Here is a 26,120-nt window from a genome sequence, read left to right as displayed (position 1 = left end):
TTCTTTCCTTCTTCCTTCCTTCCTTCTTTCTTGCTTTCTTTCTTTCTTTCTTCTTTTTTTTTTCCTGTTTTTGTTGTTTTTATTTGGGACCACACCAGGCAGTGCTGAGATCTTACTCCTGACTCTGCATTCAGGGATCACTTCTAATGGTCTCAGGGGACCATATGAGGTGAGTGGATTGAACCCAGATCAGCTGAGTGCAAGGCAAACCCCAACACCTCACATTTTATATTGTCACTCCAACCCCAACTCTTACTATTATAGGAGAGTCAAGATTCTAGAAGACATCCTTGGGTTCTCTGGCTATTTTTGTAAAATACACTCTTTCACAGGGAGTTTAGTCATATTCATGTCAGACTTCTGCTCAAAGGTCAGTGGTTCCAGAAATTCTTTCTTTACCTACAGGCCAAGTCATGTGTCCTGTGTAGATTTTTCATAACCCATGTGGGGATCGCGTGACTGCTTTTCTGCCCTCCCTATTGGTTAAAGAGGCAGGGGCCATGTCTGTCTTGCCTTTTGCTGAATCCTGAGGAATGAGTGCAATGCCTAGAAAGGTCCAGATATTCCTTGAGTATCTCTTCATGTATGAATGAAATAATGAAGGAAGGATATTGTTTCAGTTGCACCCACAGTGACTATGACATCACACCAGGTGCCAAGTCTCCAAGCATCCATCCTCATCTGTCATGTGCAATGGTTTTACCCCAAAGTCATTAATATCACCTGGTTGGAGAAAGAAAGATGTTTCAAGATCTGGGAGGCTTCCAATCCTACCCAGAACCCAGATGGCACCTTCAGCCAAGACAGTCACATCCTGGTCAAATTCTCAGAGTGTGAGGACAAAAGCCTGTTCTTCTGCCAAGTGCAGCATGAGGTTCCAGCCCTGATTCAGCACAGCATGCAACTGAGTGAGTTTAGAGAAGAGCAATCCAGTTTGGGTGAGTAGGGATGGAAAAACCAACCTGGTGAGGCTTACAGACCTGGAGACAGACAGGAAGGTTCAAATGCTGGTTTGGCCACACTTATCATATCTGACTGGGAGAAAGGTCACTCCACCATTTTTAATCTCAGTGTCTTCATCTACTAAAGGAGACAACAATTATAACAAAGACATCAGCAAATTATGACAATCACCTCTTTTCTCACACCACAGCATCTACACAGTGAGCTCATTTATCAGATAATCATAAAAATACTTCAGTTAATAGAAAATTTCTTCCCCCAGTGCCAACCCACCTCCCCAAGAGCCATTTAGATTCAATATCACAGTATTACTGAGTACTCATTATATACTTGCTTGGGTGTTTTTATTTAATATTAAAAAATTCTAATATACCATTTGCATTCTAATGATTAGGAAACTGAGATGCAGGAGTTAAAAGAACTCCCTCCAAAAGGGAAAAGGAGTCCTAGTACCTGAGTCTGCAATAAGATTGAGGAAGGCGGGAGTGGGTAAGGATATAGGGCTGAGTGATGGAAGCAGAAAGCAGATTCATCCTAATATCCTTCTTTTATCAGGCACCAAGGAACTCAGCTCCTTCTTTGGAACCTTCCTCCTGCTGACCTGGAAGCTAATTCCCCTGACTGTGATGTTTGTGCTCTACATTCTCAAGAGGAATTTCCCTTCCAGGTAAGCGGGAGACTTGATCCAAGTATTAGGACTCCAGTTTAATAAGAGTTTCTATAAGGATAAAAATCGGGATTTTTTTTTTCTTTCCATCTCTCCTCTATTTTGAAGACATTTGGAATCCAGAGGTGGCAATGCCAATCCTTCAGTCTCCCTCTCTGCATTCAAACTCTAATTCAAGGATGCCCCCTGGGACTCACATGACCTACACAGGCAGAGTACAAAGGGAAAGACAAGACTTAGTGTAAAAATCAAAAGGCAGGGCCAGGTAGGTGGCGCTGGAGGTAAGGTGTCTGCCTTGCAAGCGCTAGCCAAGGAAGGACCTCGGTTCGATCCCCCGGCATCCCATATGGTCACCCCAAGCCAGGGGCGATTTCTGAGCACATAGCCAGGAGTAAACCCTGAGCGTCAAACGGGTGTGGCCCAAAAACCAAAAAAAAAAAAAAAAAAATCAAAAGGCAGAAGCATCTGAAGAGTTGGTCTTTGAAGAAAGGAATATCTGAGAAAAACAAGAACTTTTCTCCAGTTCCCTTCTTCTGCTACAGATCTCACACACTTAAAAAACTCCTCCTCAGAGGCATAGGATTTTTGGTACCTGCCTATCTTCTTTGAGAGGACTAACCCAGGACAGGGATAGGGGCTTGCCATCATGACCAAAGCCCAACTTCTCCTGACTCTTGTCTGCTTCTTCCTATCTTTTATAGTCCCCAGGGGAAATGAGAACCTGGACCAGAAGATCATAAAAGAGAGGTGGTCTTTTATGTCTTACCTAGAAGTGAAACATCTTTAGCCATTCTAGCCCTGGATAAGCTCACAATGGCAGAAGAAAGCACCTGCAATTCTGAAGATCCCTTTTCTGGTACCTTAAGGAAATTCCATAGTGAAAACCAAACTCTGCTACAAAATCTTTACAACTACATCATTATAATAAGATTAGGAAATATTGGTAACCAATAAACAAATGAAGGGGCATTCAATCTTATTACTAACCTGGAAAATAATTCACACATCTTAGTTATTTTTTCCTATTTAAGTGACAAAAATAAAGTAGCAATTGGTCAATTATTACATTGCTGACAGGCATGTAACAAGGAAAATTAAAATCTGGAAATTTGAAGGTGAAACATTCACATACCATATAGTGTGGCACTTTCACCCTTGTGCTATATCCAAAAGAAAATCAAGCATACACTCTCGAAAAAATGCACAAATATATGCATGGTTAAGGGCAGAAACAGAACAGGAGATGAGAAGCTTTCCTTGCACAAGTCAACCTGAGCCGCAATTTGTTTCCTTCCAAGTACCACCAAGAGTGATCCATGAGCACAAAGCTAAGAGTGATTTGTGAGCACAGGGCCAGGAGTTATTCCTGAATACAGGATTACAGGATGTAGCCAAAAATAAAATCAAAAGACAGGTATATGCATATTTTTAAATAAGCAAAACCTAAATGTAACCCAAATGCACATCTATGAACAATCACAATATTGAATGATAAAAAATAAAGGGAATTAGAGCTAGATATAATAATATACATCAGTGAAAATTATTCGAGTATAACCCCCAAATATTACAGATAGCATTTTATAGATAGCAACTAAAATTTTGGAATAAATATAACTATGATAAAACCACATTCAATATTTATTTTAAAAACAAATAATATAGGGCCGGAGTGATAGCATAACAGTAAGGCATTTGCCTTGCATGCAGCTAACACATGACGGACCACAAAAAATGGTGAGTGCAGTTAGAGAAATAACTACACTAACAACTATCATGACAATGGTAGTGAGAGAGAGAGAGAGAAGTAGCATGCCTGTCTCAATACATGCAGGGGGTGGGGAGAAGGGAGAAAGGAGGCATTGGTGGTGGGAAGGTTGCACTGGTGAAGGGGGGGTGTTCTTTTTTTTTTTAATAACTGAAACCCAACAACAAACATGTTTGTAATCATGATGCTTAAATAAAGATATTATTAAAAATAAATTTCACCCATCAAAAATAGATAATAGGATGGTTGGGAATGGAAGATAATAGCAGATAAAACACTGTCTCTTCATTTCTTTGTCTGTCTGTCTGTCTGCCTCTCTCTCTCTCTCTCACTCACTCACTCACTCACTCACTCACTCACTCACTCCCTGTTTCCCTCCCTCCCTCTAGGATCTAGTGGGCTTCGTGATGGGAAAGTTGGCTAGATCCCAGCAGGCCTCCTAGGCCCAGAAAGGGGCAGAATACAGGCAGAGCTCAGTCAGTCACCCAAGAAAACTCAGATCCAGGGCTCAGACACGCAGGCAAGTGACAAGATGCTGAACAAAGGAGTTTTACTTGCAAGCACTGTGGCATGTTTGAGGACTAAGAAAACTGGGGTGACAGAAACTGTTGGGGCATAACTGAGAGGCCCAATAACAGTTACAGCATGCAACGATCTCTCCATGGCCTTGTCCAGAGACAAAGAAACACTACAACATCAGGATATCCTTGGGGTTAAGTCCAAGAGAGGCCCAGCAACAAGATTTCAGAAGTTGTGCACTGAACCAAGGATCATGAGACAGAATAGGGATGTCATACTTGGGTAAAAAGAGAGGGAGGGACATTTGGGGAGAGACCCATACCCTTTTACTTAAATGGTACAACTAATTTTGACTTTTTACCTTCCTAGTTTTGTATGCAAATCTTTCATACAATTCTCAAGAACTCACCAGTACAAGAAAAATCCATTTTCATGCTAACTAAAGGAAGCTGAGAAGATGGATAAGAGCTTAATCATAGGACTGTGAGCATTGGTAGGGCCCTGAGATTATACTCAAATAAAAATGGAAAGACAGTAACAAACCTTAATCCTTAAGTAAGTTATGAAATATGAGTCATATTTTTAAAAGGTATCTTGACTTCAAGATAAGTAGTTTAAAGGAAGTAATTTAGAGGAAGGTAAGTTATAAGTAGGTCAGAGGTGAAGTTACTGCAGCAAACCAGGGCACAGTGAGAATGGCTTGAGCTATTGCAGTGAAAGTAGAAATGGAGAGAAATAGACTAATATGAGGTATATTTATAGAAAATGCAGAGATGATGGAATATATTTGGGGACTGAATATGTAAGTAATGAAAATAAAAAATTGGGATGGTTTCCCTAATGATTAGGTAATGGAGAAATTGTGGAAGGCAGGGAGAAGAATAATTTTAGAGTTAAGAACTAGAGGTTCAATTCTGAAAACACTAAATAGGACGTTTACTCAGGATTCAAGAACAGACTTTCGAACCCTACATTCAGGAGAAGGGCCCAAGATGGAGAGATAGATTTAGAGTCAATAGGTCTCTAAAACTGGTTACCAAGGCAGCCAAACAGCAGAGCTAAAACTTTCCTTGCTTTCCTGCCTTCCCAAATACCCTTAGATACAATGCAATATCCAGGCTCTGGTGGAAAAAAACAAAAACAAAAACAAAAACTAAAGTGCCCATCAATAGACAATTAGATAGAGATTTAGTACATATATATAACAAAATATTATTCAACTATTCAAAATAAGATAAAATTCTGTCATTTGCAACAAAATGGAAGAAATGATGGAACTGTGCAAAGCAAAATAATTCAGAAGGGTTGCCACCGCTGCCACATCCAGACCAGGCCAGTCAGTTAACCAAGGACCCTGAATGAGCTGCCAGCCATGCGGACTAAGGACAAGCGGCGGGGGGGGGGGGGGGCCTCCATCTGCATCGGCCCAGCCTTGCCTACCCGAAGGGACCCCTGAAGTCGCCGCCTTCACATGCAAACTGCCAATCATCCCCCATGCCTCACGGCAGTTTCCCATCCACTGCTGAGCTGAACTTGGGTATCCCTGGCCTGATTCCCGAGCACTGAGGCTAAGAGAGTGGCTGGGATCCTGCAAAATACAAGTTGGATAAAACAAACAAACAAATAAAAAAGAGGACCTCATGCTATGGTCCCCAATAAGTGGCACACAGCCGACTCTCACTGACAGGTTTCCCCTCAAAAAAACCTATAAGACCTGAAAGTATTTTGAACCAAGTCACCAATCAATAAGAAATATAAAGTTGGTGAATTCTGCTTCTCTACTCTGCTGTGGCATCCAGGCACAGATCCTCCCTGCCCAGATCATTGCCTGAGGGCACTTCTTCAGAGGTGGTCGGTCCCCCCCCCCCAAAGGGCAGAGCCAGAGGAACTTGGCCACTCTGCTTTGCTTTGAGGCCTTGCCAATGAGCCCGACCATAACACATGGGGAAACAACTAGGGGAAACACCAGGTGTAAAGAATGAAGATAGCAGCTCTGATGAACCAAAAACTCCCAACCACTTATCTAGCCTCTCAGATAAAGAATTTAGAGAAGAAAAGTATGTTCATAGAACTCAAAGAAAGCATAGATTGAGTTGGATGGTCCACAAATAAGAATCAAGAGGATATGAAGATAGAAACCATAAAACTCCAAACAGAAATAACAGATCTGAAAAACTCAATAGACAAATGAAAACCTCAATGGAAAGCCTCTCTAACAGAGTAACAATACCTGAGGATAGAATCAGTGAGCTGGAAAATGAGATGCAGAACAACTCCATGAGATGCAGAACAACAACAGAAGAGATTAGAAAAAAAGTCTTAAAGCAAATAATAAAACAGTGGAAAAAAATACTCAAAGAATGTGAACAGATGAAAATAAAAGTCTTTGATAAACTCAACAGAAATAACGTAAGAGTCATTGGAGTTCAGAGTCCCAGGAAGAAAACCCGCAGGAAGAATTAACAGTCAAAGACATCATTACAGAGAAACTCCCAAAGCTAAAGACTGCATGCAACGAAATCCTGCATGCCCAAAGAGTATGAGCTAAGAGACCCAAAGAAAAGCACTCCAAGACACATCCTAGTCATAATGATGAATTCCACAGATAGGAATACAATACTGAAAGCAGCAAGATCAAAAAGGGAAATTACATCCAAAGGAGCAGCCTTAAGATTTACAGCAGATCTGCCACAAGAAATACTCAAGACCAGAAGGCAGTGGTAGAATATAGTGACAAAACTCTATGAAATAAATGCTTTGCCTAGAATATTGTACCCAGCCAGACTGACTCTTGAAAGAAGTATGCATAGCTTCATGGATAAACAGCTCAAAAATTTTACAGACTCAAAACCAGCCTTAAAAGAAAAACTGAAAGGTCTACTTTAACACAAGACAAACTAACAGACAGACCAGACTTCTACACACAACGATGACATTAAATCCCATGACAATTATCTCTCTCAACATCAATGGACTAAATGCACTTGTTAAGAGACACAGAGGGGCCAGAGCAGTGGCGCAAGAGGTAAGGCATCTGCCTTGCCAGCGCTAGCCTAGGACAGACCACAGTTTGATCCCCAGGCATCCCATATGGTCCTCCAAGCCAGGAGTGATTTCTTTTTTTTTATTTGTTTGTTTTTCCATTTTATTTATTTTTATTTGTTTTTTTTCAGGCCACACCCATTTGATGCTCAGGGGTTACTCCTGGCTAAGCGCTCAGAAATTGTGCCTGGCTTGGGGGGACCATATGGGACACCAGGGAATCGAACCGCGGTCTTTCCTTGGCTAGTGCTTGCAAGGAGACACCTTACCTCTAGCCGGCCCCTATTTTTTATTTCTTATTATAAATAATAAAGCATCATGATTACAAGAGCTTGTACTTGGGTTTCAGTCATAAACAGAATACCCCCCTTCACCAGTGCAACATTTCTACCCCCGTTGCCCCCCTCCCTCACCCCTGCCTGTATTCGTGACAGGCATTCTACATCACTCATTTTTTAACATTGTCATGCTAGCTGTTAGTGTAGTTATTTCCCTAACAGCTTCACCACTCTTTGTGGTGAGCTTCAAATTGTGAACCAGTCCTTCCGGCCTTTCCATTCCTTAACTCTATTGTCTCTGGACCTTATTACAGTAATGTCTTTAATAGATGAGTGAGACTATTCTGTGTCTATCTCTCTCCCTCTGACTTATTTCACTCAACATAATAGGTTCCATGTACATCTATGTATAGAAAAATTTCATGACTTCATCTTTTCTGATGACTGCATAATATTCCATTGTGTATATGTACCACCGTTTCTTTAGCCATTCATTTGTTGAAGGGCATCTTGGTTGTTTCCAGAGTCTGGCTATTGTAAATAGCACTGCAATGAATATAGGTGTGATGAAGGTATTTTTGTTTTTCATTTTTGTGTTCCTAGAGTATATCCCTAGGAGTGGAATGGCTGAATCATATGGGAGCTCAATTTCCAGTTTTTGGAGGAATCTCCATATCATTTTCCATAAAGGCTATACTAGACAGCATTCCCACCAGAAGTGAATAAGAGTAATTTTCTCTCTACATCCCTGCCAGCACTTATTGTTCTTGTTCTTTGTGATGTATGTCAGTCTCTGTGGTATGAGATAGTACCTCATTGTAATTTTGATTTGCATCTCGCTGATGATTAGTGATGTGGAGCATTTTTTTCATGTGTCTTTTGGTCATTTGTATTTCTTCTTTACTTAGGCATAGCAATACAGTTCTGCTTTCTAGTTCCTCTGGCCAATCTTGGTGAATAAACTCCATATGCTTTCAGGAAGGAAGACGTCTTCTGGCTCTCAAACCTCTCCAGATAAACTGGGGGGTTGGGAGGTTTTAGGAATAGATTGCAGGACCATTGTCAACTCCTTCTCTTGTGCCCTCATCCACTTCCAATGTAGTTCCCTGCAGCTCTCTCCTAATCTGCCACACACAGAGAGACTTGGGAATAATGCCTGTTTCAGACAATAACTGAAGAGTGAGTGGGAAATATAGAGGAACAGTCTCTAGAGGAACCTGAATTAATTTTTCAATCTTAATTTATTTATTTAAATCTCAACTTCTGAAACCTGAACCTGAAGCTGCATTTTTTGTTTTTGTTTTTGTTTTTGTTTTTGGGCCACACCCGGCGATGCTCAGGGGTTACTCCTGGCTGTCTGCTCAGAAATAGCTCCTGGCAGGCACGGGGGACCATATGGGACACCAGGATTCGAATCAGCCACCTTAGGTCCTGGATCAGCTGCTTGCAAGGCAAATACTACTGTGCTATCTCTCCGGGCCCGGCATTTTATTTTCTATTTTCTCAATGATAGCCATCCATAAGACAGACTATTAGATGAACCAGCTATCTAAAAAGGTCAACAACAAAGAAAAGAAGGAAGCAAGGAAAATTAGATTGCAGTACTCTAAAGAGTCACCAATAAGACACATTAAATTTGCATATCAGGACCCTGTGAACTGTAAGATACATTTCAACTCTATGAATATATTAAAAACATTTAAATGTTGTACACCAAGTGAGAAATTAAAACTGTAAAAGACAAGAATCAAAACTTGGAGTCAACACAAAGACTATTTAATGGTAACTGAATAAAGAAGCTGCAGTATGGGGCCGGAGAGATGGCATGGAGGTAAGGCGTTTACCTTTCATGCAGAAGGTCATCGGTTCGAATCCCGGCGTCCCATATGGTCCCCCGTGCCTGCCAGGAGCAGTTTCTGAGCACAGAGCCAGGAAAAACCCCTGAGCACTGCCGGGTGTGACCCAAAAACCACAAAAAAAAAAAAAAAAAAAAAAGAAGCTGCAGTATATCTACTCAGTGGATTACTACTTTGTCATTAAAATATAAAATTGTGCTTTGGGGACAAAAATAATAGAACTTGATACAATTGTCCTAGGTGAAGTAAAAGACAATTATTGACTATATTCAGTAAAAAATGAACTATAAACAAATAAAGCAAATAACTGATTTTAATCATTAAAAACAGGACTGGAGAAATAGTACAATAGATAGGGCATTTGCCGTATGTGAGGCCAACACAAGTTTGATCTTTGGCATCCCATATGGACCCTGTTCACTACAAGAAGTAATTCCTGAGTACAGAACCAGGAATAACCCCTGAACACCTCCAGGTATGGCCAAAATAATAAATTACATTAGTTAATGATAAAAAATTAAAACAAAAACCTGAGACTTCAAAGAAACAATGTGATTACCAGAGATAAAGAGATGATGGTGGGAGAAATAGTAGAAGGGTCTCTTTGCTGGTGACACAACCTAGAACACAGGATGTAGTTTATGTGGTAATAATGCTAAAATTCTCAATTATTGTAAGATAATGAAAAATGTTTGAGAGAAAAAAATGAGGTGCTCGCTTCAACAGCACATATACTAAAAGTGGAACGATACAGAGAAGATTAGCATGGCCCCTGCGCAAGGATGACATGCAAATTCGTGAAGCATTCCATATTTTTTTTTTCACTTTAAAAGCAAACACAATAAAGATGGTCAGCTATGGCAAGTGACCATGGCAATACCATTTAATAAGAGGACTTCTGTTTACAAATAGGTTTCACCATGGCCCAACCTCAAATCACTATCATTTAACTGTCTTGGCACTTATCATCCAAGTAAATTTGCTGATGAATAGCAAAATTACAAAATGAACCCAAGGCCAGTGAATCAAGATTCACAACATCCCCCAGGAATGTAGGTCAAGGTAGGGATTGCAGCTGGCCAGAGTAACCCTGGCCCAAATTTCATTTGGAACTTCGCTACAATGAAGAGAGCAAGTCACTGCTCTGACAGGTAAAAATTAAAAATAATTACAAAATAAAAGAGTGATTATTACCAGACACCATGAAGTTACTAGTTCCTGAAAGTATGATGAGAAAGGATCAAGTCTGCAGAGAAACTATTGATCTTTCTTATATGCTCACAAATGAAGCTCTACTAAAGAAGGTAAAACATCACTAAATTTTTTCTTAGGAATGAGTTTAGAGCTGGAGTAATCAAGTATGGTTATCTTTTCATTTTGCTTTCGTCAGAAAATTTAAAAAACACACACATCCAAACATTGAGGGCAGGAGTGATAACATAGCAGGTAGGGCATTTGCCTTGCACACGGTTCAATCCCAGGCATTGGATAAGGTCCCCCGGGCCTGCCAGTAGTAATTTCTGAGTGCAGAGCGAGGAATAATACCTGACCACCACCAGGTTAAGCCCCAAAACCAAACAAACAAATAAAAAAAGACATTTAACCATTCAATAAGAGGCCCAGAGAGCCAGTACAGCAGGAAGGGCATTTGCCAAATTCAATATTCAGTATCCTGAGCAGTGTCAGGTATAGCCCCAAACCAACCCCTCCAAAAATTCAAAACATAAATAATTCAATAAGGACATGGGGTTAATGCAATTCATGAAGTACCTCCAAAGCAACTACCTAACTTCCCTCAGGAGAAACTACACATCATCCACAAATCTCATCTACAAAGTCTGGCCAAGGTGGGACAATCAATACACAGCACAAGGCCTTCCAGAGCTCGCTTCTCCTCAGCACGAGGCCTGAAATGTCTCTGCCCTCTGGTGAGCTGTCCTATTTTAACAGATGATTCAACTGGTCCTGTAGATCCAACGACTGTTCAACATTTTTCTGAATAGCTTCTTGCTCACTGGTACTGAAGATGTGTGGTGATTATGGCCATTTTCCTTAAGCTATCTTCCGAGTGCAAGATGGCGTCTTCCTGGAGCACCATGTTCCGAGCTGCCTGACCCAGCAGCTCAGAGCTCCGCGAGCCCTTCAGCACCTGTTTCGTGAGCGCTATCACGTCAGTACCACAAGTGTTCACCTTTTCCGTCAGCAGTCCCTTCACGGACTGACCAAATCGCGCTTGCGAGTCTGGCGTCCCAGTCGCCATCGCCTCGGCCTCCGGATTAACTACGGCGAGTCTCCGAGGCCGAAGCATTCCATATTTAAAAAAAATAAGGGAAAAAATAAAAAAGGAAAACAGAAATTAGCTAAAGGGGGAAAAAAAAGAAAATAGGTAGTTACAAAATGGGAAGGTTGTATAGTTTTTTTTTTTTGTTCAATAAACAATACAGACATCCCACAAATATCACCCTGTAAGCCCAGTTCATTAGATTCATGAGTAATCTCTGAAGAGGCACAAGCCATACTGCTAAAATTTACAGAAAACTCTGGGGCACTCTTGGGAGCTGAGTCCCCACCCTGCCCAAGCCCAGGCAACAAAATGCACAACTCAGAGCCATACCAACAGCCAAGTTTCACTATTTTATGACTAATCTCTAAAGAGACACCTATGGGCCAGAGGATAGCACAGCTGTAAGGCATTTGCCTTGCACATGGCCAGCCCAGGATAGAACCAGGTTGGATTCCCAGCATCCCATATTGTCCCCTGAGCCTGCTGGGAGCGATTTCTGAGTGCAGAGTCAGGAGTAACCCCTGACAGCTGTAGGGTGTGACCAAAACAAACAAACAAACAAATAGACACCAAATGGACAAAAACTTCAGGTACACCAATTTGGAGGCTAAAAAATTCAGGCTCTTCTCAACAACCTGATTCCCTCCTCCCCCTATAATTCCAGAAGCCCAGTCAGCCACACTCACATCACACAACTGCAGACATGTCAGATCATAGGCCCAGTTCTACAGATCCTGGAGTTTCAGGAGCATGTGGCCGCACAACACTTCCAAATTCCTCAGTACTGACATGCAATAGGAGTGTCAAATTAAATGAAAAAGGAGCATAGAAGCCAAGTAATCAAAATAAAAACACAGAATGCTCATCTAGGAACAGCTTAGTAAACCCTCAGACAATAACTTAATGACCCCACTGTGAGATATAACAATTTTCAGAAATTTATTTTCCTGAAGTGTTTTTCAATAATTCTATTAGCCACTTAAATGTAACAAGTAATATAAAACAATTTATTAGTTTATAATAATAAAATGCCCCCAAATGGGCAGGCATGGGGGTGGGTAGGAAACTGGGGACAATGGTGGAGGGAATGTTACCATGATGGTAGGACTGGTGTCGAACACTAAATGCCCGAAACAAATTTGTAAACTAAGTTTATAAATTAAGTAATAAAATAAAATGTTCAAGAAGAAAGATCTAGTTCCAGCCTCTTTATACTTTCTAATGGAGATGATCTCAGGTAGAGGGAAAGGATGAAAAAGAAAAATTATGTTTCTGGAAAGTTTGGTTAGCAACAACTTATCGGTTTTCAAAATCTTATATTTAAATCTGCCAATGGTTTCGACGACACTTTAAAAATGATGATTACTGGGGCTGGAGCGATAGCCCAGCAGATAGGGCTTTTGCTTTACACATTGCCAATTTGAGTTGGATCCCTGACTTCCTATGTGGTCTCTCCCGAGCCTGCCAGGAGTGATGGCTGAACACAGAGCCAGAAGTAACACCTCAGAACTGCCAGGGTGGCCCCCAAAAAAGCAAATAAACAAACAAATATTGAGTCATCATTGGAAGGTTTTTCATATTCATCATTTGTACACAGAAGAAAATTTTATTCCATTATTCACCAAATGACTATTCTTACATCTGACTGGTCAGGATTCCAACACTTGTCCCAGCCTTGATCTATTACTCAACCATTAATGCTTAAAGAATTCAGGGAAGTGAGGGATATCCAGGATGTTAGAGAGAGAAACTGCCATGTCTGGAGTGAAGATTAATTTCTTGACACTGTGTTCAAGAGCAGGAATTGCTGTATAGAAGGAAGTTCTGTTTTTCAGGTGCAGCTGTGAAACACTCAAAACAGGATGGGTTCTTGACATCGACAAATAAAATTTTCCTGTGTACAAATGGTGAATTTGAGAAACCTTTCAATGGTGAATCATAATTCCAACACTATACCGTCACGAGTGTACCATTTTCCTCTCCCACGGACCCCAACACTTCGCCTGTATGCCCTCTCTCTTCCTACCCAACTCAATTAGTTTCTCTCATTATATTAATCTCTAAGATTTTTGATCCATCCATGGAGTTGTTGGGTCCAGGGAACATGGTTCCCAAATATTTGCCAGAGAAATTAGACCTCCAGAAATTAAATCCTTGCTTCTTTCTACAGGAGGCAGCCCAGAGACACCAAGGACCCATATCCGGTAAGATGTCCCCCCTCCAACCAATGCGGGGCCGATTTCTGCCATGTGATTGGGCACCCAGAGCCAATATAAAAGACTGCTGCCCTGCTCTTCTTTCTGTGGGAGGCGGCCCATAGACACCAAGGAACATAATCTTTCCAGCCCCACACCGGAGGAGCACGGCAGCAGCCTGAACCCCACTTCTGCACATTGTAAAAAGCAATCTGCAAGCTTAACAATGGGGAAATTTGGGCCCGGAGAGAGAGCACAGCGGCGTTTGCCTTGCAAGCAGCCGATCCAGGACCAAAGGTGGTTGGTTCGAATCCCGGTGTCCCATATGGTTCCCCGTGCCTGCCAGGAGCTATTTCTGAGCAGACAGCCAGGAGTAACCCCTGAGCAATGCCGGGTGTGGCCCAAAAACAAAAACAAACAAACAAAACAAAACAAAACAAAAAAAAACAATGGGGAAATTTTGCAGTACAACTCCATGTTTATAGAGAATCAAGACAGCTGCTCTGATAAGCCGAAATGCACCAAACAGGTATCCTCTCAAATAAGATGTTAAGAGAAGAATTATGGAAGATGTTCAGGGAGCTCAAAAAAGCATCAATAGACTTGAATGGAGCACAAATAAGCATCAAGAGGATTTGACGATTGAAATTAGAAAATTTCACACTGAAATAACAGGTCTGAAAAACTCGGCTTATGAATTGAAAACCTCAATGGAAAACCTCTCCACTGGAGTAACAGCAGCTGCAAACGGGGTCAGTGAGCCAGAGTAGAAGAAGCAGAACAACTCCATACAACAGAAGAGATTAGAAAAGAACTTTAAAGCAAATGATCAGACAATGTCTAAACTACTCAAAGAATGTGAACCGTTGAAAATAGAGGTCTTTGAGAAACTCAACAGAAACAACATAGGAATCAGTGAAGTCCCAGAAACCCAGAACAAGAATAATAAGAGTTGGAGGAAGAAGAGTGATAACAGGAAGAGGAGGAAGAAGAATTTTAAGAAGAATAAGACGAAGAAGAAGAGTAAGAAAAATAAGGCAAAGAAGAGTAAGAATAAGGTGAAGAAGAGTAAGAAGAACATTGTGAAAAATAGTAAGAAGAAGAAGGGGAAGATAAAAAGGATTCATCCTTTTCTTCTGAAAAAGAAGAGGAGGAAGGAGAGTAAGAAGAGGGCAAAGAATAGTAAGAAGGGGAAGAAGTGAAAAAGAAAAAGAGGAGGAAGAGGAGGAAGAAGAAGAAAAAGAAGAGAAGAAAGAAGACAAGAGGAGGAGGCTAAGGATGTGGTTCAATTTGTAGAGTAGATGACCTATATATCTCAGTGACTAGGTTGGATCCCAAATGATCTCATGCCCATGCTTTATTATTCTCACAAATCGTATGCATTCAATATATCTGTATGTATAAAAATATGTGATAGGCTTATGCATACTAACTTCTGTAGTTAGTAATAACTACAACTGTAAAAAAAATACAGGCAGGGGTGGGGCAGGTGGGAGGGGACAATGGTGGTGGGAATGCTGCACTGGTGAAGGGGGGTGTTCTGTTTATGACTGAAACCCAACTACAATCACGCTTGTAATAATGGTGCTTAAATAAAGATTAAAAAAAAAAAAGAAAGAAATTAGATCCCTTATGTAGCTGGGTAGACCGAGGTCAGGTATGTCTGATAAAATGGCAAGTATCTTCTGTCATTACTTCCACATGGTATAGAAGAGTGCACAAATCAATTTAATAGATTTGGAGGGTGGAATCAGAGACATACATATGGTATTTATTACTAAAGGGGGAAAATAGCTTTAGGGAGTAGAGAGATAGTACAGGACTTACTCTTTTCCTAAGGGAGAAATGAAGAATTTAGGTAAGAAGTTTCTAGTTCCTTTACTACAGGTGAGCAGGGCACCAACCACATCCAAATCATATATAAAAAAGTTTTATTATTCATTCCCTGTGGGAAGCAATTGTAGAAAGGAAATTCTCAGCTCCCAATTTTTCCAAGAGGAAGAGGGAAAAGGAGTGAACCTAATTAAACCTTCAGACTTTTCTAAGAGTTTCCAAAGGGACTACTCTAAATCAAAATTAATATAAATGATTACAAGAATAGTATTGAAAACCAAATTCAGACCATTGAAAACCAAGTGAAAACCAGTGGCTTGTTGTCAGACTCTGCATTACTAAAGAGAAACGTTAGGTGGCGTTCTAGTACCGGAGCTCCTGTACTACAGTAAACAAACCTTGCTGCTGTATTGAAGGCAGACGCTACAGAGAACTCCTGAGTGATGAGCAAACTTCCTAATTTTGGAGATCCATTCAAGCACAAATCCAGAGACCCTATGCCCAGGAAAGGCTTGAGAGGGATCCAGAATCTCTAAATCAATTGTCAAAGAAACGCTTTCTGAAAATGCAGACTGTAAAAGCTGTGCTGAACTGGTTGAGTCCAATTTGATTCTAATATTATATGGTCCCAAGAGCACTGAAGGAGCAACTCTTGAACACAAAACTAGAAAAAAGACTCACTTTTGTCTGCTGTGTTGAACGTTTCATTGAAGTTCAGATCTGATCAAACTTAGCTTGGGAGCAAAGGTTCTTCGGGCTGACATTAGATAGAAAAAGAAAAGTTTCTAAGAAATGGTGTTGAAAAAACTAGGTGTGAAAAATTCCCCTATCTCACGTTATTCACAAAAGTTAATTTGAAATGAATTTAGCCTCTATATTGGGACCAAATTAATAACATTTATTAAGTAAAATGTTGGCAGAATTCCAAGGATAGTGCCTTCAGAAAACCTATTCTATTGGCAAAGAAACAAATGAAAAAATAATGCATGCAACTTCATCTCAATAAAGTTTCTTGGGGGCTGAAGTGGTAGCACAGCAGTAGGACATTTGCCTTGCATATGGCTGACCCAGGACGGATGCAGGTTCGATCTCCAGCATCCCATATGTTCCCCCCAAGCCAGGAGCGATTTGAGTGCAGAGCCAGGAGAAACCCCTGAGCACTGCAGGGTGTGCCCCCCCCCCAAAAAAAACCCAATGAAGTTTATCCACAATGAAAAAAATTACTATAGTTAAATATAAAAACACCTTCCAATGAATTGGTAAAAATAGTTACACATTATATATCTAAGAGCTAATCTACGATCTATCAAAACTTACAGAACTCAAGAATGAATTCTTAATGAATTCTATTTCTCAAACAACCCTATCAAAAATGGGAAGAGGAGAGGGCAGGCATGTGGGACCCTTTGTCCCTGGAGTCCTGGATGGCTCCCCACCCCCTCTCAGTTGTGGGACCCCATTGTGGTAGAGACTGAGAAATTATTTAGACCCAGGGAGATGAAAACAATTAGTTCGAACAAGGACAGTGTCTAAAATGGAATTCAGACCTTCTGATTTCCATATTGAAACCTTAGAGCTCCCTTCAGATGGGGTAAGCACTCCATCAGGCACTTTGTCCCACCAAACCAATCATAGAAGCTACTCTCAGCAGTTTCGGGATGTCAAGACTCTTCCCAGCCTGATTCTGAATTTTTTCTCTTTTGGAATGCATAGTGTTTATAGAGTTGTTAAGAAAATTTCTATTCTTGGATTAATCTCACCATTGAATCTTCTCAGGTAAGCCCATCTCTGGGCTGAGATCTCTGAGCTTTTTTGGCATGGCGGTGGGCTAAATCCCCACCCTGCCAAGAAGCCCAGCATCCACCCACACCCGACATCCTTCAGCATATAAACAGTCCAGCTCCATGACTAATCTCAAAGAGACACCAATATGCTGAATCATCCCAGTTCCACAGTCCTGGAATATGTGGCCACGTATGTAGTCACGTATACAACATCTCTCAATTTCACAGTACTCACAAATCAGGAGAAGCGCAACAAGTTAGACGGGGAAATTACATAAAAAGTCCACCAAGCTCAGTGAGCAAAAATCGATAAATAGAAGGCTCAACTAATACCTAATAACCTAGTATATTCTTAAGCAATGACATTAGTAACACCATTGTGAGATGTATGTTGTAATAGCAATATAAAGTAAGTTATTTTAGAATGGTGTCAGCACATTGAATACCCAAAATAACTGTAAACCATGGTGTTTAATTTCTAAAAAGAAAATAAAAATATGGAGAGTTAAAAAGACTCTTCTCTTCCTCAAGGAAGATATACAAATAGCCAGCAAGCATATGAGATAGTGTTCATCATAATCATGACTAAAATGGCAATGAGACAACATTTCACACCAGTGAGAATGGCTTATATGGGCCCGGAGAGATAGCACAGCGGTGTTTGCCTTGCAAGCAGCCAATCCAGGACCAAAGGTGGTTGGTTCGAATCCCGGTGTCCCATATGGTTCCCCGTGCCTGCCAGGAGCTATTTCTGAGCAGACAGCCAGGAGGAACCCCTGAGCACCGCCGGGTGTGGCCCAAAAACCAAAAAAAAAAAAAAAAAAAAAAAGAGAACGGCCTATATATATATATATAATCCCAGAAGTAATCAGAGCTTGTTCCAGTGAATGAAAAGCAGTCATTCCCTGTTGGTGATGATGCTTCAACTTCTATGGAAAAAATATGAAGATATCTCAAAAAAATTAATAAAACTCCCATATTACCCATATTACCCAGTAGTTTCATTCCTTAATGTCTTTACCAAGAAGATAAAGTATTAAAGTATTAAAGCAAGCTTAATGTTATAATGGTTTTCTTTATCACAATGAAGAGAAAAAAATCCTACACATCCTCCTCAAAATAAAATTAAAGTCAATGAAAGGCCAGAAGAGGCCAGTCAGTCACCATGACTGTGAAATTCAGAAACCAAGAAAATCAATGGATGATGATAAGAATCAGAATGAGATTATAGTTGACTTTTGAATGTAGAGAGGTGATTACCTGGTGTACTAAGATAGGAAAAGTTTTCTTACTTTTTAAGAAGACTCATGTATTACTTGTATTCTTGGTTTTTTTGTTTTGTTTTGTTTTGTTTTTGTTTTTGGGCCACACCCAGTGGCCCTCAGGGGTTACTCCTGGCTATCTGCTCAGGAATAGCTCCTCGCTCCTCGCAGGCATGGGGGACCATAAGGGCTCGGGGAGTCACCGAGATTTGAACCACCCACCTTTGGTTCTGGGACGGCTGCCTGCAAGGCAAACACCACCACTGTGCTATCTCTCCGGCCCCATATTCTTGTTTTAATTGTAGTTTTATTTTGTTTTGGGGCCACACTCAGTGATGCTCAGGGGTTACTCCTGCCTCTGTACTCATCAAGCATTTCTGGCAAGTTCAAGGGATCATATAAGATAGTGGAGAGTTAACTCAGGTTGGCTGTGTATAAGGCAAACACACTATCACTTCTGCCCTTATTTGTGCTCTTATGTACAATATGTTTCAATAAAACTTTGGTACAATACAAAAAAAGATATCACAGATTTGACATAAAATATCCAAAAATGAGACATAAAACATGACATAAAATAGAAAATGACATAAAATATCCAAAAATGAAAGTACAGGACAAGCTAAGTTGAAAACAGCTGAAAGTCAGGTTCAGAGACCTTCAAGTCCAGTCTTAGTGAAACATCAACCACTTCCACCTAAATGAAAAGAATGGCAAAAATGATGTTGGATGCCTTTCTAGGGTAGGTCAAAGAAATCTGTGCTCTCTTTCTGCTCCTGGGAATGTTGGGATTTGGTGCTTTTAGATCATGAAACAGTCTCACTCCTTTAGCTACCAGTTCTCTGCTAGATCTAAAGCAGGGGTCTTCAAACTACGGCCCGCGGGCCACATGCGGCCCGCAGAGGAGTCTGGTCCTGCCGCCAGCAGTGAGCTCTGTTTGGTTGCCAAGATACCTGCCAGCATATACATTCAGTGTATATCCAAATATCAGGAACCATGCACTCAAAATGGTAACCATCTTTGGTAGCACTTATGCCTGTGAACAGATTTTTTTCAAGAATGAAACATCTGAAATCTTCAACCAGATCAAGATTAACTGATGCCCACTTGCATCACTTGTTACGGCTGGCAGTAACAAATATGGAACCGGACATTGACCATCTCATTAGCCAAAAACAGGCCCACAGTTCCCATTGAAATACTGGTGTATGACCTGTTTATTTATAAATGGTTTTCATTTTATTTATATAAGATATGTGCAGTGTGAGTAGGAATTAGTAGCTCATATAGTCTGGCCCTCCAGCTCTCTAAGGGACCGTAATCTGGCCCTCACTTTAAAAAGTTTGAAGACCCCTGATCTAGAGAATCAAGGATCTTTAAAACTCACAAGTTAAAGCTGCATATGCCACAGGCAACTTTTACTGCATAATCATCACTATCATATAAGTATTGCATCCTGTTTTTAAGCGATACTAGCATATTTTTTTCAAACTACACATAATGTTTGAACCATACATTTTTTGGCTTTGCCTTTGGGGGAGGGGGTAATAAGGGAAGGCCACCAGCAGTGCTGGTGCTTGGCTGTGTGCTCAGGGAACAGTCTTGGTGGTCCTTAGGGGAATTTCCACTTCTTTTGAAAAAAAAAAAGTTGGTATAAAATCTGTGATTATGTGGTGAAAGTGTGGTAAGTGTAATGATGTCACTCAAAAAAACCTCACTCTGCCTTCTGTGAATACTCACATGTCTGCTCTTCTCTATTTCTAGAGATGCTATCATGCCTCTTTTTCCCTTTCACCTTCAGTATGAATGGAGGTATCCTTCTCATCCATAGACCCTAAATCAGAACAATGTAAGGAATTCTGAAAAATGGGTTCCAGGGTTTCAACTCCTCAGATCAAGAGAAGGGCAGAAAAAGGATTGGAGAAGAATGTTGAAAATTATATTGTTCTGCTATATCTTGAATTGGTATTTACTTATATGACTGAAGATGTTGAATTTCTTTCCCATACTTGCTTATAATTTTTTTCTATTTTTCAATAAACAATGAGGAAGCTATTGTTTGAACAAAATTCCACTTTTGCAGAGAGGAAGTCAGTCTAAAAACAAAACTGCATTTGTCTATGCCTCAGTGACTGATGAGAAGAGCTTTGACTAACTCCATAGTATAATGTAAATGTAGGCATTTCCAGTCCTGCAACAATCAAGTATCCTAACCAGGAGGAAGATTTCTGCTTTTAAGCAATGTTGAGATCTAGTATCCTCATACTATGGCTTAGCATTCCATTTACAAATGAATTGGGAATATATAATATCTCTTACATGCTTCCTGTGCACTTCCTCCTTGCAATAACATGTTTCTTTCCTGTGTAGTCTTTCTTTTGTCAAAACTGGAGTTTGGGGTGTGTTGCCTACAGGAGAGGGCTGGAGGCCTTCCAACTAAAACAAAGACTGTGTGTTAGGAAAGTTCCTATAGGAAGAAAGTTTCTCCCCATATGACTCCATGAGATTGCCAAAAGAAAGAAAGAAAGAAAGGAACAGGAGATGAGATGCTGAAATCCTGGTAATTCCTGCCTTGAAATGACAAATCTGAGTGGAGTAGAAATAGGAAGTAGAAATTCTAGGTTTCTCTAGTAATTCCTGTATCGTAGGGGACCATGGCCTTAATTCCTTGAACTTTGTCTAGGTGACCACACCCCACATCAAGCCATCATGGCCAACTGACTTCTGAGAGATAATCAGAAATGGGAAAGAATGGCAGCTCTATAAATAGATTAATTTTCTTAGAAATTTCTTAGAAGGTGAATTCCTTGGGAAGGAATATTTAGTAAGTGAATTCCTTAGCAGGTAAATTTCATTAATAGGTGAATTGGAATACTCTATAAAAGAGGTGCATGCTCATAAAAGGAGGGATTGGGGTTTGAAACTGAATTCTTAACCTTTTGGATGCCCTAGGAAGTTTAAATGTGTCCACAATTCTTATGCTCTTCTTATAGAAACCCCTTTTCAAAACGATGTTGTAACCGCCCTTATTTTCCATCTTGTAAATCTGGTCCAGTCTTATGACTTGCTCCAACCAAAATAAATGTGGTAGAAATTTCCATTGTACCTTGCAATTTCAGCTTTTTATCAAAACTGGCTCTGTTAGGCTTCAATTGGAGAACAATAGACCTCACAAGAGAGGGATGAGATGGCCATGTGAGTGGGGGGCAGAGCAATAGTATAGGGGCTAAAGTGCTGCTTGCCTTGCACACAGCAGGCCTGTGTTCTATCCTGGCATCCCATATAGACCCCTGAGCCTGCCAGGAGCGATTCCTGAGTGCAAAACCAGGAATAACCCTTGAGCACCTCCAAGTGTGACCCCTTACAGAGAGAGAAAAAGAGAGAGAGATGGCCAACAGAATCAGAGTTCAGAGTTCCCTCTTCAACCCACTACATTTCTCAAATGCCTAATCAAACACAGCCAGTATCAGCTGAGAAGAATCATGAAGTCAAATCCAGATGATAAAAATCATCAATCCACAGAATCACGAACTAAATAATCAGTTCTTGTTTTAAATCACTACCTGTGGAGCAGCTTGTTACATAGCAATCGCTAAGCAATAATGACTCTACCTGTGAGAAAAAATAAAGATGGGCCCGGAGAGATAGCACAGCGGTTTTTGCCTTGCAAGCAGCCGATCCAGGACCAAAGGTGGTTGGTTCGAATCCCGGTGTCCCATATGGTCCCCCGTGCCTGCCAGGAGCTATTTCTGAGCAGATAGCCAGGAGTAACCCCTGAGCAATGCCGGGTGTGGCCCAAAAACCAAAAAAAAAAAAAAAAAAAGAAAAAAGAAAGTTACTTTTTCAGTAAAAGTTGAGAACAAAAGAAGCAGTTAATGAAGGAATCCCTTTGGATGAGCAGGTGATTTAAAAGTTCCCCACATACCCCAGCACTCCTCTACCGTCTTGCTCCAGATCTCCAGGGCTTCCCAGGTCACAAGCCTGGGCAAGCCGGCGAGGTGGGTCCCTTGGCTGAGCTTGAAGATTACCCTAGGCTTTCCCCCATTCCCCACTCGGCTCCTTAGGGAGGGTCTGGGTGGGGACTCTGAACGTCCGGCCTCCCATCTTCTTGAAGGATCTCTTTTTTCCTGGGAGCCTGGAGTCTCTGTCAGCATGGGGTTCGGCAGGCCTCTGCCATGCCAAAAGCCTGCTTAACCAGGCCTAGGGGGGTGCGGGACTTGGGTGACCCCAGCACCCCTCTACTGCCTTGCTCCAGATCTCCAGGGCTTCCCCGGTCACAAGCCTGGGCAAGCCAGCGAGGTGGGTTCCTTGGCGGAGCGGCTTAACTTGTGGGTTGCTCTAAAGCAGTCATTGGTAATCTTTTACCAATCCATATGTTCAAAACTGCGCGGGGGCATAATTAGCACAAGATACATTAATAGTACTCACTGTCATTGAATTATGTTCTTGTGTGTGCGGAATGTCCATTTTGTACTCTGCACTTTCGCACACCCCTACAAAAGCTCATTTTTCTCTTTAACTCTCTCACCCCCTATCATCATTACTCCACATTTACCCTTTTTAACTTAAGTAGAGTCCTAAGTCACAGACCAAAGTGGTGCCCTGGAGTTAACACCCACCCAACTATTATATATATTTATTTATATATATTTATATATATTCCACGTATATCGTTTCAACATTTTATGTGTGTTTTCTTTGACAGATATAGTTCTTGCTTAATATTTTCTTATACAGTGACGATTTCTTCTTTTTGTGAACTGTTCAATAGGGAATTTGGTGAAAGAGTCCCTCAGTTTAATGCTTATGTTTGAACCAAGTCATATGTATTGTTGGACGTGTTCTTACGCCCCCATATGCTCTGATAACGCCACATGGCTTTATTTCTTGTTTGCATAGACACATTACAATGGGAAAATACTATACATACAAATAAGTTCTTATCTAATAGAGATGGGAACACACAAATCCTGTAGTGCAATGGGACCTTACACCCTGAACATTGACATAATGACCTGGCACAGGCCTCAGAAGAATGGGCATTCTCCATTCAACCCTGATCTAGGGAAGACATCTACGAAACATCAAAGGTTGTCTATAACATCACCTGGAAGCAATTCTCCACCAGGGAAGACCCTACCACTGCTCTGACATGGACCTACTCAAAAGAGACTTCCCTTAACACTGAGAAGACTTAACAACAACAAAGGGGGCTGGCGCGGTGGCGCTAGAGGTAAGGTGTCTGCCTTGCCAGCGCTAGCCTAGGACGAACCTCAGTTCGATCCCCCGACGTCCCATATGGTCCCCCAAGCCAGGAGCGACTTCTGAGCCAGGAGCAACTTCTGAGCACATAGCCAGGAGTAACCCCTGAGCATCACCAGGTGTGGCCCAAAAACAAAAACAAACAAACAAAAAACCAACAACGACCTGCTTACTGGCCAGGGCTTTCTGCATTGCCCTTTAATTGTGAGGTGAAACTAGAGGATGCTCCACACCAGCCTGACTTTAATGTAGGATGTGCAGATTCCAGGATCTTTAATACAGAAACCTGATGTCAACAACAGAGACTGCATGAAAAATAAAACTGTATTGGCACTACAGACAATGACTTGGATTGAACAAACTTGTTTGCCTGGAGCCTAGAGTTGGTCTTATGCCAGGAAACTTCAGGGGTAGGGTTTCCTTGTATTTAGGCCAAGGCTTTTCCTCTCCATGTCCCCCATATTTTGGTGGGCCTATGCAAACAATATTTACACTCTAACACCGTTTTTACTATGCTCCTTTGACTCTAAACCTTAAAAAAAAACACTTAAACTTTTGATGTTAACTTAAACTAATATGCATGTGCATGAAGATATAAAAAATACTATGCCTTTAATGTTTAAGGAGTCACATAAATTTCATGGCTTTAGATTGCTTTGTGTACTGCTAAGAAATGTTATAATGCACTACAATCTGGGGACTTGTGGACAAAGTAATTGTACATGGGTTCTGCCTTATTTTTCTTAATGTGCTTTGACTGTAAGTTCAAAATTTAGGCGTCAGCGAGGGGATTTCTTCTGAGAACTCTGTTTATGGGTGATTGTCCTTCCACTGTAACTTTACCTTGTCCTTTTTCTTTGCATCATTTTTCTCATAATTAAAAATAAAAAAATAAAATAAAAGTTCCCCACATAAAGCTGTCAACTGATCTGGTGGAAATTTTTAGGTTTATCGGCATCTTAATATATGGTTGTCCTCAATAGAAGAACCACAGGATCGAGAACAATTGCAGTGCAAAGTCCCAAAGGGCTACAGACACAAACACCCCAGAAGACCCAGGACCCAGTGCACAGCAACCAGACCAGACCAATATTCTCCTTAAGATACCAGAGCCAGATACTCATATCCAAAGCCTCTCATCTTCCTAAGAGGAAACATCAACTTCTCCGGTACCAGCACATTCTGGAGCAGAAGTAGGGGAGATACGGAAGTTTGAGTTTGTTTTATTTTGTTTTGTTTTCTGAAAAATACTGAGTTAACCTAAAATAAAATAATGACAGAATTTACAGAGCTTACTCTACCCTCATGTAGGCAACCAAATTTCTATTTCTGTTTATAGATCAAGAAATGCTCCCAGGTTACTCATAAGGTTGGCCAGACAGCCAGAATCAGGTAAAGTCTATGTTTAAATAAGAGCAATGCAGTTTGAGAGACTCTCAACCAGAAGTACCTGGAGTTGCTGGAACTGGCAAACTTGAAGCCTTTTCTTCCTCCTAGCCAATATGTTGGCAGTTGCTAGGGAAGTTGAGAACAGCAACAGAAAATTAAGCTTCTAGCAAAACAAGATTTCCCCCCATAATTTTTCTTCTCTTTTGACCCAGGAAATAGAGGAGTAGAGTTGCCTATTATCATACCATTAGGTGTGGAATGGTCTACAGAGTCCTCCAAGTGTTTTGCTTTCTAGAAAATCCTAATCCTAATTTTAAAATATTTTTATTTAAAGCATTGTGATTTATAGGATTATTCATAGTTGAGTGTTAGACATACAAAAATGTTTCAGCACCAATTCCACTACCAGTGTCAACCTCCATCCAGCAATGTTCCCAGAGTCCATCCTATGCCACCACCCCCTGCCTCATTACAGACCTGTTTTGAAGTTTGGTTGTTAGAGTCTGGGTATCATGATATCATTATTGTTTACTCTGGCTTGAATATTTCGTCCTGCCTTTTCTTAATCCCACCAACAAATCTGAGACCCCTTAGATCCTGTCTCCCATTATTTCAAATATCTTTCTCCTCTTCCACTCAATTTCTTTCCTCCACACTATGTCATAATTATTAAGTAAACATCACCTTCTCTCTTGCCTTCTGATCATGAAAAAATGGTAGCCAATATGTTTAGCACTTACACTGTGCTGAGCCTTCACACACACACACACATACACACACACACATCATACAATCCCCATACTCCCTTTCTTAAAGGGGATTGTTAATGTCCCCATTTTTCAGATAAAGAAACAAAAATTCAAAAATGGTGAGTGACTTTAAAAGTTCACATAAGGGTTGGAGAGAGATATAGAGCAGGTTGGACACTTGCCTTGGACTGCAATGACCCAGGTTCAATCCCAGCACCCCCAGACGTCAAACCTGAGCATAACCATGAAAAATAAAAAAAGGAACTCAA

At 40.8% G+C, this 26,120-nt stretch overlaps 1 protein-coding gene and 1 non-coding gene across 2 annotated transcripts; one reads left to right on the top strand and one right to left on the bottom strand.

Moving 5' to 3' along the window:
* The first annotated feature begins 9,803 nt into the window (after window positions 1-9,803).
* Window positions 9,804-9,910, top strand: LOC126019668 (U6 spliceosomal RNA). The gene has a single exon (XR_007499298.1). It is a non-coding gene; the product is annotated as a U6 spliceosomal RNA (small nuclear RNA).
* A 127-nt stretch (window positions 9,911-10,037) lies between these two features.
* LOC126017488 (BLOC-1-related complex subunit 7-like) lies at window positions 10,038-11,362 on the bottom strand. Its single transcript, XM_049779432.1, is given in 2 exon segments — window positions 10,038-11,106; window positions 11,108-11,362. Coding segments are annotated over 2 exon segments (321 nt in total). The 5' UTR covers window positions 11,354-11,362; the 3' UTR covers window positions 10,038-11,031.
* Between the last annotated feature and the right edge of the window lie 14,758 nt (window positions 11,363-26,120).

This window comes from Suncus etruscus, chromosome 9 (genome assembly GCF_024139225.1).
Source record: "Suncus etruscus isolate mSunEtr1 chromosome 9, mSunEtr1.pri.cur, whole genome shotgun sequence".
In the NCBI taxonomy this organism is placed as follows: domain Eukaryota; kingdom Metazoa; phylum Chordata; class Mammalia; order Eulipotyphla; family Soricidae; genus Suncus; species Suncus etruscus.
Note: the sequence above shows the minus strand (reverse complement) of the source record. Positions and strands in the feature narration are given on the sequence as shown.